The sequence below is a fragment of the Cyprinodon variegatus genome, unplaced genomic scaffold (assembly GCF_000732505.1).
Source record: "Cyprinodon variegatus isolate N-32 unplaced genomic scaffold, C_variegatus-1.0 Scaffold256, whole genome shotgun sequence".
In the NCBI taxonomy this organism is placed as follows: Eukaryota; Metazoa; Chordata; class Actinopteri; order Cyprinodontiformes; family Cyprinodontidae; genus Cyprinodon; species Cyprinodon variegatus.
In genome coordinates, this window is record NW_015150709.1 from 526572 (window position 1) to 544561 (window position 17990).

The 17990-nt window shown below is 38.7% G+C and overlaps 2 protein-coding genes across 6 annotated transcripts in view; one reads left to right on the forward strand and one right to left on the reverse strand.

Annotated features, from left to right (window-relative positions):
• Positions 1-12469, forward strand: part of LOC107089565 (BTB/POZ domain-containing protein KCTD5-like) — a 23883-nt gene extending 11414 nt beyond the window's left edge. The window contains exons 2-7 of one of the 5 annotated variants that reach the window (XM_015382438.1): positions 4406-4514; positions 7289-7380; positions 8079-8225; positions 9071-9196; positions 9941-10076; positions 11212-12469. In XM_015382438.1, coding sequence (XP_015237924.1) covers positions 4406-4514; positions 7289-7380; positions 8079-8225; positions 9071-9196; positions 9941-10036 — 570 coding nt within the window. In that variant the 3' untranslated portion in view covers positions 10037-10076; positions 11212-12469. The remainder of the gene's footprint in view (positions 1-4405; positions 4515-7288; positions 7381-8078; positions 8226-9070; positions 9197-9940; positions 10077-11211) is intronic. The other 4 variants (XM_015382440.1, XM_015382439.1, XM_015382441.1 and 1 more) reach the window with 4 other exon arrangements.
• A 3353-nt stretch (positions 12470-15822) lies between these two features.
• LOC107089523 (heat-stable enterotoxin receptor-like) overlaps positions 15823-17990 on the reverse strand; it is a 35582-nt gene continuing 33414 nt past the window's right edge. Inside the window, exons 24-25 of the mRNA XM_015382364.1 lie at positions 17567-17580; positions 15823-16581 (exon numbers count right to left, since the gene is read on the reverse strand). Of these exons, the coding sequence (XP_015237850.1) occupies positions 16374-16581; positions 17567-17580 (222 nt within the window). The 3' untranslated portion in view covers positions 15823-16373. The remainder of the gene's footprint in view (positions 16582-17566; positions 17581-17990) is intronic.

A 17990-nucleotide genomic window follows, 5' to 3' on the forward strand; every position in this document is an offset into this window, starting at 1 on the left:
AAAACATTTCAGAAACCGTATGTATCAAATATGATACATTTGGCATTATAGGGTTAATCAGATTAATCACCTCTGTCGGGAACATGACCGAACTGCACCTCTTGATAAACAAACTGCATCAAAATAGAAATAAATAACCATTATTAATATTACCGATGCTAATGCCGATATATTGTTTATCCCTACAAGCGATTATCAGCACCTTCTTAAAGGCTACATCAACTATAACAAACTGGATTAAATTGGAGAATTTGAGTTTTGAAAAGTAGCGATATTTGACCAAATGCCTTTTTCTTACAACCCTAATGGTTACTGATACAACACGACGGACATTGTGATATCCAGTTGTGGCAAAGAATCCACTAACGGCTAATAACAGAACTTTTTTTTATGTTTCTTAGGAGCAAAAAATGACATTTGGGTATGCTAATGTGACTTTTGCTAATGATTGCTTCTAAAGTTTCTTGTTTCATTGTTCTTATAAATGTTTCAAGTGTTATATTGATCTATACAGTGAGTGTGCGTTCAAAGAGAGAGATAAAAATGGATAACTCATCTGCGTAGCTCCATATGAATGAGTGTAAAGTGCTTTAAGTGGTCGGAATAACTGGAAGTGCACTTTGTAAATTCAGACCATTTACATTGTGTGGCAACTAATTAGGAGTTAGTTCAATATAATCCATAAAAAAAAAATTTCTGATTGATTTGCTTTACAATTCTGAACATTTTATTTGAAATAGTATTTCTTAGAACGGTCACCTTAATTTAAAAAAAACAAAATATAAAGAGCATCTAATGAGATTTCACTTTTTCTGTAAAAAAGCAAAACAGAAACTGCAAAAGGTGTTTAAAAGATTTTTATTTTATTTTTATGTTTGCATGATGATGGAATAGGCGACTGATTGCAACCCAAGAACATCCAGTATGTCTGACTGTAAATTTAACAGAGAATCGCTAAACTAGTTGTCTCTGCTCTACATATAGTTTATAGCAGTCGTCTTCAACGTTTTCCAGGCTAAGGAAACACAAACTGGAGCAGGGACTATATAATTTCCCCCTGGGATTATTAAAGTATTTCTAATTCTCATTCCTGGTTGATAGGACAGGTGTTGTGAATGAAACGGTGTCCAGCTTGAAAGAGCTCCTGTGTGTCGCTGAATGTGTGCATTGATGACTGAAAGACATCTTCTGCCTCCATTTATCTGTTTACTACAGTGTGTTGATTTCATGTTAATGTGTATTTAAAGACATTTCAATGAGTGGAAAAAAATTGTGGAATGAAATTTTTTTTAGCTGTAAGGGCTGGATGACTGAACATGACCTGCTGCCATTTCAAAGAGCTTGTGTTCTATCTCAGAGTTAGTTAATTCAGAAATGTTACATCTTCCATTGGTACTGGACTTTGCATCTTTGGCTGGGTCAAGGATCTCTGAATTTATCTTCTTAAACATAAAACTGCCCACTTTCACCTCAGTGCTACTCCTCTGCTGTGGTCAAACATGTTAGACCTAAAGAGCTGGAGTAAGAAAACTACTCCTGTGTAATGGAAAGCTAAGAACCTCGAGGAGTTAGAAATAAAAAAATTTTTAAATGTCGATTATGTTGCCAATCTAATTTTCCGGCTCTACTCCCAATAATTGGAGCTAACGGACCAACATCATCCATGCAAACATATTTAATTAGCATTCTGTCTTATGGCTGTTTTGGTTTTTATGCGGCACAGACGGAAGCAGGAGGCGATCAGGGAGAAAAGTAGAAGCCTTCAGGTTATGTTAGAGATGCAGACTCTGACCAGGCAGAACGATCAACCTCTGAATTCTTCTCGTAGTGTTTTTTACCCCCTCACTGACGAGTCCAGTCACGTTGACGAGGCGTCGCTCTGTTCTTCACTGCAGCTCTTCTCATTTAGCATGGTGTGTGTGTGTGTTGGAGCCTATTTGTCAGTCACACCCCTTTCAGTCACTGATCACAGGGATTTTTCAGCAAATGCTGCGTTTCTGCACATTTCCTCCTCGCTTTATGTCACATCCCATTTTCCCGTTTCTCTCCTTTCGTTGTTTTATTTGTTTAGTTTATTTTGCAGCCTATTCTATGCTGTTTAACTGTCTTTAATTTTTGGTACACAGCTTTCTGCCGACTTTTTGTCTCCACTATTTCTGTCCAATTTTACCTGCAGATTTAAATCTATTGATAACTAAAACAGGAATTTATAGTTAATTAATACTTAATTCAAATCAAGGGAAAAACCAAGTAATGACCGTTAATTAAATGATTATTTCTGACATGTTGTTCAAATAGCAGGTGTTATTTATGGCTAACCTTTATGGTTGGATGTTTTGTACTGGCTTTTAAAATCCAAGATGTCTCAGTAAATGTCAATAACTTGGTTTTTAATTCAGGCAGAGTTATTAGTTATTAACCACAAGTAAAATGTTTATCTCAGTCTTTTCCAGTTGTTAACTCAAAGGAAAGTTGTTTCTGCTCTTTTAGACAATAGGTCACTGCTCTGCTGTATAAATAATCACAGACTAGTGCAGGGCGATACGACCTCAAATTAATATCACTATAAATGGGGCAGTTTTACCTTGATAACATTAAAAGCATGATAAATAACCCGGCTCCTCCACAGAAGTAAAGGCATGTGCAGGAAACGCAGCTGATCTATTTATAATTTAGTTTTTGAATAAATCGCATAACATATTACTTTCAGTTAAATATTAAATTCTTGTACCCATTCAGGTTCAAAAATTTAACAATGTCTCATTGAACAGGAGAAACATGTTTCCTCTCTTTCAAAAATCTTTTGTGCAAAGGTAATGGAGCCTTTTGCACATCTTTGAACTCGACAGTATGGTTGAGCTGTAGGTGGGGGAGGTTGGATGTGTTACTTCGGGTAGTCCCGACGTTTTTTTAGCCAAACTTTGCATTTCGCGTTCTTTTGCTTAACATCTATTGCGTAATTTTGATGCCACCGAAGTGAGCGTCCAGGTAGAACAATGTGCATGTGAAGTCGCGCACACCCTCGCTCAAAACTGGTCTTCTGCACGCTCAACTCTGACAACGCGCTCTTGACTTCTTCTCTGCAACAGCAGGTATCAAAACTGAGGTCGGTTATTGAGGAAACATGGACCGAGACCCTGAGCCGAAACTCAGAATTAGGTTGAAGCGTCCATCTTGTTTACACTCCATACTCATCATTCAGCTCATGACATATTTTAATACTCTTCTTGTCAGCTGCTTGCATATCAAACCTAAAAGGAAAAAAGTTATTTTTTTTGCTTCATTGAAGTAGTTCTTTGCTATAAATGTTTAATTCTCTCTGGAGAAAGGGCACACAGAAACAATATCTCTGTCATTCTAAGCAGAACGAAATCTTCAGCTGTAATTTAACAATTCAATCAACTTATTAGTTTCAAACACACTTTTTTTTCTTTACAACAGGTGACATGATGATTTCAAACCATCATTTGAAACCTTAATGATGTTTGGATCGTTTACTCCAGTCTGTTTTTTAAATCTGCTTTGGTTTATTGGTCATAGGTTGATCCATGCTGCAATTAAACCTGTATGTTTGTTTTTATGGTTATTTATTGTCAAATCAACTTTCCCCCCATTTTCAGTCATCAGATGAACAGTGATTGGGTTAAAGAGCAACAACTCCATTTTATTATGCTGTCAATATCAAGGTCTCCGTGTTTGACCAGCAAGGTCCTTTATAAGGGATGCAGTCAGGCTGCATTCAGGTTGTGCAATGCTCTGATAATAGCAAGCTTAAAAAAGGCCTGTTAGGATTGCTTTTGTGCAGCAGCTTTCAAAGAAGCAGCAGCTTAAGGGCAAAGCTTTTTTTATTTTCTTTGCTGCTGAAGGATTCCGTCAGATGAAGAGAGAGCGCTGTCCTCGTGAAGCTCCCTCTGGTTTTAATAGAGCGGAGAAGAATGTTTTGCTTGCTTTTATATTTGTAGGCAAGTTTTAAACATGCAGAATGAAGAAGTTGACACAAGTTTTCTGCACGGATGATGAGAATTAAGATAGTTCTAAAAGATTCCCTTTTCCACTGCAGTAGCTGCAACATATTTAAAAATAAATTGTCCAAGCAGGATGTTATTTTCCAGCTGGTGAACTTTAGAGTCTAAAAATAGAGACTGGTGTACTTTGCAGAGGAAGTTGTTCAATCAAGAAGATAAAACAAGTAATGTATCTTTTTGATAAATTACTCATTAAAAGAAGTGCAATCAATAGAAAAGCATCTAAAAGAGCCTGTTTTAGTTTACTAATGGAAGGTAACAGGATTCATCCCTCGTTCCTTCCTTCTTTCTTTCCTTCCTTCCTTCTTGTCTTTTCAGTGATTTTATATCAGGTTGTAACAGTATAATAATAGTGTTTTTCTTCTTCCTCTCTGTTTCAGGATGAGACTGGAGCCTATGTAATTGACAGAGACCCAACCTACTTTGGTCCCATCCTGAACTACCTGCGGCACGGCAAACTGGTTTACAACAAGGAGCTCGCAGAGGAAGGTATCTCGATGGAAGTTTATGGCTATTAGGCATCGGAACAAGGATTTGAACCCTGCGATAAAATTCCGTGAAAATTCAAAAAATATCCACTGGACTTGGTTTTCAAGATTTGAAGACGTTTCGCCACCTCTCCAGGAAGCTTTCTCAATTCAAATGTTCCTGGAAAGCTTCCTGGAGAGGTGGCGAAACGTCTTCAAATCTTGAAAACCAAGTCCAGTGGATATTTTTTAAAATTTTTATGGAATGACTATGACCTGGATGACTGAGAACCTTCATCAGCATCTGGGATAAAATGTTTCCAACTCAGTAATCAAGTGATAATGGCTTCTTTATTTGATGGTCCCAGATGCAGATAAAAAGTAGTGAACGGTAAAGAGGTGATGCATTCACAGTGCAAACCTGATGCTGAGCCAGAGTTAAATATTTGACCTGTGTGCTTGGAAACTTATCATTCACCCTGTAAAAACATGTGGACTAAGGTTTGCAAATTACCCCTCATTTACCTCTTTGTTGTTCAGCAAGCAAGGCAAAATCATGACGTCAAAAAAACTTCATTTGCACATCAATATCAACCACAGTCGCTCGTTCCAGCCCAGCCAGATTTAGGCCATTAGGACAACATCGCAAAATGATTTTACGTAAAGTTAACAAAGCAGAACCTTAAAACTCACCTTAACATTTTAGCTGTGCATAAAGTGCTGGCCACTTTAACTGCAATTAGTGCTAATTTGATCTAGTTTGTGTTTGGATTAAGTTATGCTGTTCAGCAAGAGTGTAGCTGATTGGTTGGGTCATGATCAAATGGTGCTTCATCCAATCAGAGTTGTGCTGAATAATACTGCTGAGGTTCCTCTTCATGTAGTTTATGTTGGGAGGTAAACTAGCTCACGGGTACATACTGCCACCTGATGTTTATTAGGGTGCAACTTCTTTAAATAAAACCCTTTTTGCATGAGCTGAAATGGTTATAAAATTAATAAAAGTGTAATCTTAATCCAATATAGTCTATAAGGAAAGGGGGTTTTAAGTCTTTGCCTGTGATACCAGGAACCTGGCTCTGATTCCTGGTCCCATTTGGTGTGGAAACTTTCCCAGCTAATGATTCGCTCTGATGTCCCCTGAATATGAGAGCAGCTAAAAAGGACACTAATACTCAAAGGATAAAATCATAGTTTCATTAGGATTAATATTCATTTTCAAGATGTCTACAACGACCTGATTGGCCCTTTATCTGCGCTACGTTTAACGGTCCTGCAGAACAGTGATTTTCAACCTTTTTTGAGCCGTGGCACAGTTTTTACATTTACAAAATCCTTGGGCACACCAACAACCAAAATGACACAAAATGACACTCTAACACAGTACATATTATAGATATAGTTAATAATATAGTTTCTAAATGTATTTATACTCACTTAGTGTAAAACCTGGGCCTATTTCGATGAACACAAAAGGGATATACAGGCAGGAATGGTAGAAAGACAAACAAAGCTCTTCCTCAACAGTTCTTAGTCTCTCTCTGTTTTTTGTTTTTATCGCTGTGAAGCTTGAGGAGCTCAGCTCACATAGATATGTAGCTGAAAACTGGAGCAATGTCAAAATAGCTTTGTTGGCCAGCATTGAGAACTCCTTGGCAACAGTTAACCAAAAACCATCCAAAGGAAGGTCAGCAAAGTTAACTCTTGCTTTAAAGTCATATCCAGCAACCAATAATGTGCTTTATGGGTCCCTAATCTAGTCTAATTTCACACAGTACACCTGGCGATCTCTCACGGCGCACTAGTGTGCCGCGACACATTGGTTGAAAATCACTGCTGTAGAGAATGAAATGAGATGTGCAAAAGTGACCTAAAAAAGATGGCATATAGAAGTATCTTTGAGCAGTTAGTCTAATGAAAACATTTAGATGCCCATAATGGATCCTCGACAGAAGAACCCAGAATATAAACAATCTGTACGTCTATCAGACGACCTATGATCAATGGGAACTGGAAACACGCAGGGATTGGTAATAGAGCAACCTCATCAATGGTCACAATATCAGGGAGAAGAAGAACTGCTTCAATGCAACATCTACTAGGCTTCTATTTAGAGCGTTATGATCTAAATTCTGCAGGTCAACAGTATTTTTGTCCTGTTGGACCAAGACTTCGACTGCCCACGATGCCCTGATTGGATGAATATTTTTAGTGGCCGAGATGCTGAAGCTCACAGACTCTGGTGGAGATGGAGAAACAGACAGGAAGTCATCTCACATGTGCAGATAATGTGCAGCAGTAATGTTATTATAACACTGTACCACAGTAATTTCAGCAGGTTTATTTGCATGATTTACCTCTGCAGGTGCATCGGATGCTTTAACAGATATTTAACAGTTCAACATAATAAAATTGTTAGAAAATAGAGATTAACTAAATGAGGAAGCTCCTGTTTTTCACACAATGACCTGAATGCTGTATTTCTAATATTAACGAGATGAAACAACAGTTACGAGGGGATATATACGACCCGCTGCAGAGTAAATGACAGTTATAACAAATAGAAAAAGATTTCAAACAATATTCAGTTAGAGGTTTGAAATATGTGATTATGTTTCAGGGGAAATGTGTAAGATTTTGTTATTTTATGCAAACATGCTAAGATTTAAAGAAATGTACATTATAGGGATGTATTAATGCCAGAAAGCTGAAAAATGTGTCTTGTTCGCATTTGCAGGGACTCAGTGCATCATTGTTTTGCTAGAACTGACTGTTTTTCTTTTTTCTGGTTTGAAGGAGTCCTTGAGGAGGCAGAGTTTTACAACATCACCCCACTGATCAAACTTATCAAGGACAGGATCATAGAGAGGGACTCAAAAGCCACACAGGTAAAGACTCCACAATTTTGGAAGATTTAAACTTCTCTGCTTTTTTCTGACTAAAAATATGTTATTTTTTTCACAGTATTGAAAGGACGGGTAGCTATGATCATAAGCTGTGTAACATCTTTAATAATATCAACAATAATATCTGATATAGATAAATATTTATTTATTTAATGAACAGAAAACTCTGGAGTTGACACATATTTCCTCAGCCCACCTAGATCACATTTTCGGATACCTGTGAAATCTTAAATTAGAGATTACATAAAGAATCCAGAGTTCCTAAATATATAGCAGATTATTATCAACAGCATCAGACATAAGTCTTTTATTTGGGCATTGCTTTTCTTGCTTGGTCTTGCATAACGTCTCTAAAATGTTCGCCCACTGTAGTGATTAAGCCACGTAAGTGACTTAGTGCTACACTCTGCCTCTGGATAAACAAGCTAATATGTCAAGAATGAAAGATTTCATCTTCTGGTCACTTTTTATCTGTGTTTGATAGCTGCCCATGAAGGCGGCTTCTAAAGGTTCAAAGAAGCTCGATCGCCTGTTTCCGAGCTTCTGAGCTATGAAAGACGTCATGCATGAGTTTCATTCAGCGATAGATGTAAAATAACTAGTCTGTCAGGTTTTCCTTATTTTCTTAGTTCTTTATCAGTGGCCTCACCTCTCTCTCTCTCTCTCTCTCCGTCCCCCAGCAGGTACCACCCAAGCATGTCTACAGAGTGCTGCAGTGCCAGGAGGAGGAGCTGACCCAGATGGTCTCCACCATGTCGGACGGCTGGAAGTTTGAGCAGGTCAGCGTGCGCACCTGCAGAAAGCCCCGCACCGGACTGCTCTGGACTGTGGGTTGGACTCACGCAGCTGCTGACCCTTTAGTTTTGACCCCGGTCTGATCCCCTGACCTTAGCCCTGCTCTCTGCACTCCTTCGTAGTTTTTTCATGTTCTTTAAAGAACCTCTCAGGCACGAAACAGAACAGCTGTAGTTAGAATTAGGTGTTAATTTGTAAAACTAATAAGAAAAACATGCAAAAGTTTGCTTCGACGGGACAATTATCCCCTCCTCTGTCTTGGTGTTTCACATCAGCACCAATAAACACTCTTCGAGCTTTAAGGGTATGAATACTTTCACAAGGTTCTGGACATACTTATTTCTACCAGAAAGGGCTAATAAGGTAGATTTCAGATTTTATAAAAGAAATTCTGATTCATAAGCATCTTTCTAGATACAGTTGAGCTTCTCTCTGGTGTCCAGAGCAAGACAAGTAGACAGATTATTGAAAATTACTGTGGAGAATTTCTACATTCTGACGAGAACTAGACTGTGTACTGAGGCTTTCTGAGTTCATAAAAGAGATATACAAAGAGGTCAAGATCTTCTGGTTTCTGCTCCTTACATAAAGAGCTGTAGGTCTAAATCGCTCCCTCTCCTGCAGCTTTTCCTCCCTGCTACACTGCATGCTGCGTTGCTGCTTCCAGAACCCTGCCTGGACTAAAGTGCCTCCACTGCTTTCATTTAGATTCCCTGCCTCCCTAAACTCAACCCCGCATGAGAGCCAACACCACGTCTTGCTTTTTCAAACTGATCCTTTATCTGCCCGTGTTTTCTGTGCCACCCAATTATCGACCCGCCCCTGACAACCACGCTTTCTCTGTGTCTGTCCTCTGTGTACCTCGCTCCTCCTCTAGATGGTGAACATCGGCTCCTCGTACAGCTACGGGACAGAGGACCAGGCCGAGTTCCTGTGTGTCGTATCGAAGGAACTTCACACGCCTGGGTCGGGCCTAGGAACGGAGCAGAGCCACAAAACCAAGGTGACAGAATGTTGAAGGTTTGCTGTTATGCTGTGGTCCGTGTCCTTGGCTCATCCAGGCACGTTTATGTTGTAAGAGAGAAGAGGGGAGCCCTCCTCCAGCTGGAGTTGTGCCATGCATCAAATGATCCAAATGTCACTCGTCTCAAAATGTCATTCACACACATTTTAACTGCTCTGCTTCTCCGTCCTGCTCCCACCCACCATCTTCCTCTCCATCAGCTCTTTCTCTCTCTCAGATATATTGATATACATGCTGGTTAAGGTTCTCAGTCATCCAGGTCATAGTCATTCCAAAAAAATTAAAAACAATCCACTGGACTTTTCCAAGTTTTAAGATGTTTTGCTTCCCATCCAGGAAGCTTTTTCAATTCAAAATGTCAGGAAAAGCGTCGATCTGTTCCAATTTGCCTGCTTTCAAAACAAAAACAGGGCTTTGTTGGGCTACTGTATATAACCTCGAACTCAACACTATTTCTGACATTTTAAATTGAAAAAGCTTCCTGGATGGGAAGCGACACGTCTTCAAACTTGGAAAGAAAAGTCCAGTGGATTGTTTTAAATTTTTTTGGAATTGATCTACATTTTCTGCACTTATCCTTAGACATTCAACTCGACTCCTTTCTGACACTCATCAGCGTTTTACGTTTTTCATTTTTATTTTTTATTTTTGTCTTGCTTTTTTTTTTTTTCCTTTTCTTTCTCTCCTTTGTGTTTTCTCTTCCTTCCCTCGTGCCGAATGAAGCCACCAGAGAAGCCGGAGGAGGAGGCGGCGAAGGAGGAAGAGGAGGAAGAAGAGGGAGGGAGAGAAACCACACCGAATGAGTGGCTTAGAGAATGAGGGAGTCATGTTTCTTTGTTCCAAAGAGAGGCAGGAATGGGTGAGAAACCATGCAGAGGATGTCAGTGGCTACAGATTATTGTGTGTTTATATGTTTCTATGTCTGCAGAAACATGGTGGGGGTGTCATACCACAGCGCTTAGGGTTAGGCTTAGTTTGAGCTTAGCTTATTGAAACGATCAAGGTACCAAAAAACTGATAATTGGGTAAAAGCAGTTTAAATAAGTCCACTATAACAGAGATGGGGATGTTTTACTGCTCACTTACAAAACATTCTGCACCAAAAATAAGGATATAACCAAAGAGTTTATTGTTTTTAGTGTTTTTTCAGAAAGTGAAATTCGTTTTAGATTTAACACTCAGAAAGTTCAAACCTTGATTTGATCTAATTGTGAAAATTCATTCCAAACACCTGCAAAGGTTTTCTTGAGTCTAGTCGTTCTCAAAGTCTGGGTTAGTAGGAAATAAAATTATGTGGAACTTCTGGCTGGACAGATGTCTTACTGACACCCTCAACAAGTTACAGGAAATGAAAAAGGACATTTTTGAAGAAGCTGGTTGTTCAGAGCGCCGTATCAAAGCACATTCATAGAAAATTGATTGGAAAGAAAACTTTGCACCAGCAACAGGAATGACTGTATTTTCACTAGAGTCCCAAATCAAGTGCCGCTATGAACAGACGGATCCTACTAGGGCGGAAACAATTAATCGGATTAATCACAATTATCAATTACTAAAATAATCCTTAACTAATTTAGTAATCGATGAATCGTTAACTGGTGTACAGTTTGCATTTAAAATGATAATAAAAAGTGTCTGTCAAAAAGGTCTGTTGTAAAGTGATGCTGTTACGTGACGCCTCCCCCTCGTTTCTCCACAGTCGCTGTATTAGATCTCAGTCAGTAAACACACCGTGCCAAGACCAGAGTTAAATCTGCACACCTTCACAGAACTACACACACAACATAAATGGGGGAAAAAACTGAGTTTGTTATGGTCTCTGAGTTGATAGTTCAGTTATTTACTGTCATGCATTCACTACATTCATCCTCATCATCATCTCAGTCACTGCAGCCACACCGCAGCTCAGACCGGATGAAATTATTCTGTCCTGTTAGAGTTTTACCCTGCTGATCATAACAGCTCCTGATTTTTATTTTTGTTCTGCTTCACAGCTTTTCCAGATCCACGGGTCCCGCATGTAAAACGACGGGAGGCCGTGGGTTTCCATCAGCGGTCCGTCTGTAAAACTCTGATTTTATTTTAAACGGGTGCCTGAGGGCATCAGCAAACGATGAGAAATAAGGTCAGCTGTAGCAAAATGCTTCGAAAACATTTTCCGGTTTAATTGTATGTAGATAGCTGAAGGGCAGTAATGGATCTTAGTAAATTATAACCAAAGAGTCAAATCACAGCTGGCTGAAGCAAGGGGCAGAAGCCCTGAGGTGACGGACCTTCAGAGTGTTCACTGCGGAGTGAGTGACAGTGGGAATGGTGGTGCAGCATCTGGCCCATGACTTTTCCTTCAGTGGCGTCTGTTCATGCTGCATCATGTACGATCACAATAGAACAGAGTACACCTGCTTTTCATTTCTATTCGGCTCCTATTTGCTGTTAAAATCTGATAATAATTACCTTAAGATAGCAAGAAGATATCAAGAATATAAAATGGACTTTCAGCTGCTGAGTCACAGGCTCCGTTCTTAATCGCCTCCACAATTGCTCATTTGTTCACAAAAAAAATATGTATTTGCGTTTGAAAAGCTGCACCGCCCTCCAACATCCGTCCTTTTAATTATGACGATATAATCACTTAGGCGCTAGAAGAGTGAGGAGCTATCAGGCCAATGGTCTTCCTCTGTTCTCAGTGGGGAACATGGTATATATATATGGATCTGCTGTGATACTGGTGGCATAGGTGTGTCCATCAGGTGTGAGTTATTGGCAATTGAATTATTTAAAAAAATCTATTTTTTTGTAAATACAGAAAATGGGTTAAAATAAAGACATTCTTGGCCTTTTTTCCTAGATGTATTTGTTTAGAGATATGTTCAACAAGAAGGGATGAGGAGGTTACTGCTGTAGGAGAGGCACAGTTTGGTCTTAAGTCTTAAATTTGCACCAGAGCTTCCTGGTGCTGCTGCACCTCCAGAGGCTGCAGCTGCTGCTGAGTCAATAGGATTTAATGGAGCTTAAAGGGATGATAGGAGGAGCAGATTCCTCTGTATGAGTGCAGATAAGGTGCATCGTCTCATTTCTTTGGCTTCCAATTTATCAGGCTATCATAACCAAGAAAAAATATGATCATCATAGACTTTTGTCCCTGTTTTTTTTTATCATTATCAGAAGTATATTTTTGTTTTATTGGAGATGTTAGCAATTGTTTAAAGACAGCTTGTTTTCTTGAATCTAGGGAGGAAAATAAGATAACACATAAACACATGAAACTGAGCATCGACAGGTAGATGAAAGCTAAGAGTAGCTTAAAAAACTGAAGGATGGTGAAATTTCTCAGGTTTAATTTTCTGCTGGAGACTTAACCCACAGCCTAGAGGTATCAATTCAAAAATTAATTTAAAAACATGAGCCTTAAACCAAGTGATTCTACTGTAATGATGCCATACCACAGGGGGTAATAGTGGGACGATTCAGCCTCATGCTAAATATCTAGAAAGCTGATATTATTAGGTTTGTTTTTATTTAAGTAATGCCAAATTATTTCAGAAGATTCTCAGTCCTCCAGGTCATGGTCAAGCTTGAAAATTTCCAGTCTAGGCAACTGGACATGAAGTTTTTTAGAAGACGTTTCACCTCTCCTCCAAGAGGCTTCTTCAGTTCTAACTAGTGGTGGGAAGCACTGAGATTAATATACTGTAGGTCTAAGAAAGAGTTGGGGATGGGGGGGCAAAAGCTTTGTTTCCCCCCACTGGATTAGCCAGAAAGGACACATGGAGGGTGTTAATGGTGGTCGTTAGGGGTTTCTGATGGATCGTTAACTCCCTCGTCAGCCAATGCTAATTTAGTAATCCGTGACATCCTATTTCCTTTAGTATAAATCTGATCACGGAAGAGATTTTTTTTGTTTTGCCCACTCTTAAAAAAGTGGGAAAGACAAGAAAACATTCCCTTCAAAGCAAATTTAAAATCAGGATTCTCACCAAGACACCTCAACATCTGCAGTAGAAGTAATAATCAGAGAGTAGAAAACGAGCAGAACTGGTGGAACAGCAGAGCATTCATTTTCTTATCCTCAGAATCTCTAGGCTGGAGGACTACCACAAACCTCGCCAGCTTCAGTTAGCCAAGCCCCGTAATTTAGATTTTCTTTTTTTATTACCATGCTTGTTTAATTCTGGTTCCACACAGTGCTGCATGCATCTAGGGAAAATTATAACTACGAAGAAACTAGTGCAAAGAACCCACCTCCTGCTGGTTTAGAAATACAGACACCTTCAGACATCTTATGATTTGGCTCATATATATCAGCACGTTCAACAGGACATACGGAAGAGGATTAGGGGCACTAGGAAAAAAAAAAAAGTTAACTGATTTTTACATTTTATTTCAGTTTAACATGGGGGGAAAAAAGTCAGAATTCTGACTTTTTTCTCAAAATGTTGACTTTTTTCTCAGAATTATGACTTTAATCTCAGAATTCGGACTTTTTTTATTGTCAGAATTCTGAGATTAAGGTCAGAATTCTGACATTAAGGTCAGAATTCTGACATTAAAGTCAGAATTCTGAGAATAGAGTCAGGATTCTGAGATTAAGGTCAGAACTCTACTATACTGAAATAAAATTTAAAAAATCAGTTTACTTTTTTTTTATCCCAGTGGCCCTAATCCTCTTCCATACAACATGAATAACCCTTAGAAAGTAAATGAATGTCACCCTTTGATGACACAAAGAAGCATTAAAAACTAAAAGCTGTGATTTCTACAGGTTTAAAACTTGCCCCACTGCCCCCTAGAGTCAGCTAGAATACTGGGTCAGCATCTAATTTCCTCGTTGAAGCATAAACCCACCTTTAGGCTCACTTCTCTAACAGGGATATCTATAACCATGGTTATTTTGGTCTTTTCTTTTTTCATTTTCATATGAAAATTAATGGGGGGAAAAATAGCTTGAGCTCAAAGGAAACCTTCTACTTCCAGGAGGGCCTGTTGGAAGCAAAGAAATGATGGATGTTTTAAAATAAAACGCCCATTTCTGTGATTAGATCTCTGTAACTATCTGTGCCCCCCAGACTCCTGCTGCAGATGTAGACGGTAACTTCTGTTAGTAGATCAGGTGTGAGCTTCTTCCGCTGCACCAACTGACCAGTGCAGGAAATAAAAGTACAATTAGAGACAATCTAGGCATAAATCATGTCTTTGTGTGTTTTGTAGTTTAATTCTGTGTGAAATTAGAAGCAGGGCTGCAGTATTAAGTAATAGAATAGAGGATTTAAACTTTAAGAACATGTAGCTGATAACAGATCTACGATATATCTACATTAACGTCACTATGGATTTTAGTCATTGTACAACACATTGGTATCAATCAGGCCTGGTTTTGATGAAAAAAGGTGGAAAATGTATCTGTTAATAATAGATATCGATGACGGCCTAAATTTTCCAGCCCTAAAAGTTAGCATCACAGGTAATGACTGACAGAGATGCAGCCATCTTTGTTTTGTCCAGTCGGATCATTCAGTGCCTTGACTTGAAGACTGACCCGACATGTTCAGAGTTGAATCTTTTTACAGTCTGAAAGCTGGGATTGGGTTCTTCTCTACATGATTCTGATGAGATATGTACATGAAACCGTTCAGTTTGAGTTTGTATGTTTGGTTTTATTTATTGTTGTGTGGATGGGTGTGGCCTTTCTGCTTGTTTTCTACTGTATGAAATATAACCATCAGGTTTTCTGATTAGTTTAAGTTTACATGAATGTTTTCCTCCTTTATGGATTATGGCTTATCTCAATGAATTACATCAACAGCTTAAAACATAATTGATTACGTTCAGTTCAAAAAGTGAAACTCTAAATTGTTGCACACGGTGATCTATTACAATAATTTGTATTGGTAACTATGGATAGTTAAAGCTTACCATTAGTAATTTCCTCAGAAAAGGGGTCACAATATAGAAATGTTCTGTTGATAACCCAGACAATGAGGTGGAATATAAACACCGTTTATAGGGAGGGTGACAAAAGGTCTATTGTTGCTGTTTTAGTGCTTATCCAGGCTCACCCATGGAAAGTTGAGTGGAAGGAAAAAGTATGGCAGGAATCCAGACAAACTAAAGCCTGCTTGTCTTTTCAAAGCTTTAACAGAACCACAGCAGATCTTTTAACACCTCGTTGCTTTGGTGCAGAAAGTTGTCCAAGAAGAGACCAGACCAGGTTCTAAATGCAAATACTGTACAGATTATATTTAAGCTGTTTGTATGCCCACATTTCTTTATTGAAAATGTTTAATTTATATATCTTAATTTTCTGTATTTTCTTCTAGCTATTGGCTATGATCAATCAAATTAACAGCAACGACTGTTTTAAATGTATCACTTTGTGTTGAAGTGAAGAATAAGAGTTTCTCCCTTTGAATAAAAAAAACTAAACTAAAACATCTTTTTGCTGATCTAATTCATTGAGATGCACCTTTAAGTTGTATAAACATTTTGCATGTTCTCTTACTTTTCATGAACAGATGGTCGTATCATTTCAATTTGGTGGTTTCTGCTGTATTTCACCGTTTGCAGGGGGTTCACTTTCAGCTGCTCTTTCAATATCTGTGCAAAAACTAAAGCAAAAACCCAGACATATGGGGCTAAAATGGCTGGAAGGCATCTCTGTCTAATGCTGGACTCCTGTTTTCCTTCTGCTGTCCACAGAGCAGTAATTATTTTCTATGTATGAAACAATGTGACACATGAAATGTACCGCGCTTTGATGACTCTAAGGTAATGTTGTGTTATAATGTGGTGGATCGGTTTCTTCTTTTTTTTTAATATATATTTTTTTTTATTATGTACTGATTGTCACTGTTGTCTATAAAAATAAACACTTCTTTGACTTAAGTTCATTGTTTTCTTAAATCATTTGATCAAACAGCTTGATGAAGAAAGGCTGTTTTCACGATTATTAAAGCTGCATGAAGATACAAGCAGAGGTCCATGTGCAAAAGCTCAGCTGCAGTTTAGCCCCTTTAGGAGGGAATATGAAACATTTTACTAAAAGGAAAAAAGAGAGCAGAGTATCTAAATTATGTTTGTCCTCCATCGTTGTTTCTCCTTCAGGCTTATTTCTTGCTTTGGTTTAGTGCAATATTACAAAGCTGCCAGGCCATCAGCGCTACAGGAAGGTGCTGAGGGTGTTATCCACAGTGGCCAGCTGAAGATATTCAGGATGGCCCCCTTCAGAATCCCCCTCTGATTCCCGGCCTTCATCCTCCTCCTCCTCGACTGAACGGCCCTTCCTCCGTATGGATCCTTGTTTTCGGCGCTCCAGGCAGGACAGGATCATTTGGGCCAGATCCTGCTGCAGACGCTGGACGTTCTCTCTGTAAGGTGCAGGAAGAGGAAGGATTGAAAAGTTATTCAGAGATGCTGCAATCATGGCAGTACCAATTTGGTAAAAAGCTTTTTTTTTTTTTCTTCTAATCATCTTTCCTGCCCTCAATGCTATGAAGTATTTCCATCTGGCACAGAGGTGATGTGTGTGAGAGATCAGCTGTAAACTAAGACAAACATCAATATCTGATTTCTTAGAGAATCCAGATCAAGTGAAGGATAAACTTCTCAGCAATTTTCTTTATCAGTAGGTTACAATCTACATGCTTGACACAATTTTTTGCATCACATTTGGATTTCTCATGCAGAAAATGCATAGAGCCAAAGCAAATACCACTTTTGTTCAGCAAAAAAAAGGCTAAATATTAAACCATTTTGATTGAAATTTTCCCGTTGCTTATGAATCCCTAAACAGATTTAGTTTAGATGGACCAACTCTTAAATTGATTATTGAGGTTGTAAAGCTACTGACCCCTGGTCTAACATTTTCCACTCTAAGCAAGCCAGCTCTACGTTGACAGAATGTTCATCCTAGGTTCACAATACAGTGTTCCTCCCATCCCTCTTTAACGCTGATATTCTGAGATTCATCAGCTGGTTTTTTTAATCTATTAAGATATCAGTTTAGCTCTGTGTGTGTGCGTGTGGCCATGTCTTTAATACCCGGTGGGGACAATTTCCTTGGAATATGCTACATTTTGGGGACTCATAGGTACTTGTAGGGACCAACAACTGGTCTCCATAAGGAAAGATTTGTAGAAATTTAGATAAAAAAAAAAAAATTTGTCACCTCACTCCTATTTTTTGCACCCTATTTAGACCATTTAGTACATTTATTCTCGCAATTAGTGGCAAATGCTACAAATGGCCTGAATCAATCTCAGAACATTTTTATGTGAAACATCTATTTCAATAGATCCATCCATCCATTTTTGTCATGCTTATCCCAAGCGGGGTCATGAGGGATCCTGGTGCCTATCTCCAGCTGTCTACAGGCGAGAGGCGGGGTTCACCCTGGACAGGTCACCAGTCCATCGCAGTATTTCAATATCATGCTGTATATCTAAATCTAAAAATATCTAAATATTAATGTTACAAACTCAGATTATTGTCTCCAGTGTGTACTCTGACTCAATTCCCCATGGCCTCTAATTGGACTTCGCCATAGTACATCATCTGCCTGTGATGTACTGAGCAAAATGGTAGTAATATGCTGATGGTTGGTGAGTGAGTTTCTATAGATATTTTTGCCCAAGCTGAATTTCATCGATTTTTGGCATAGGCAAAAACAATGTGTTATTATGTGTATTAAAATAGATTAGCTTTTAATATACACACACCGGCCACTTTATTAGGTAACCCATGCTAGTAACGGGTTGGACACCCTTTTGCCTTCAGA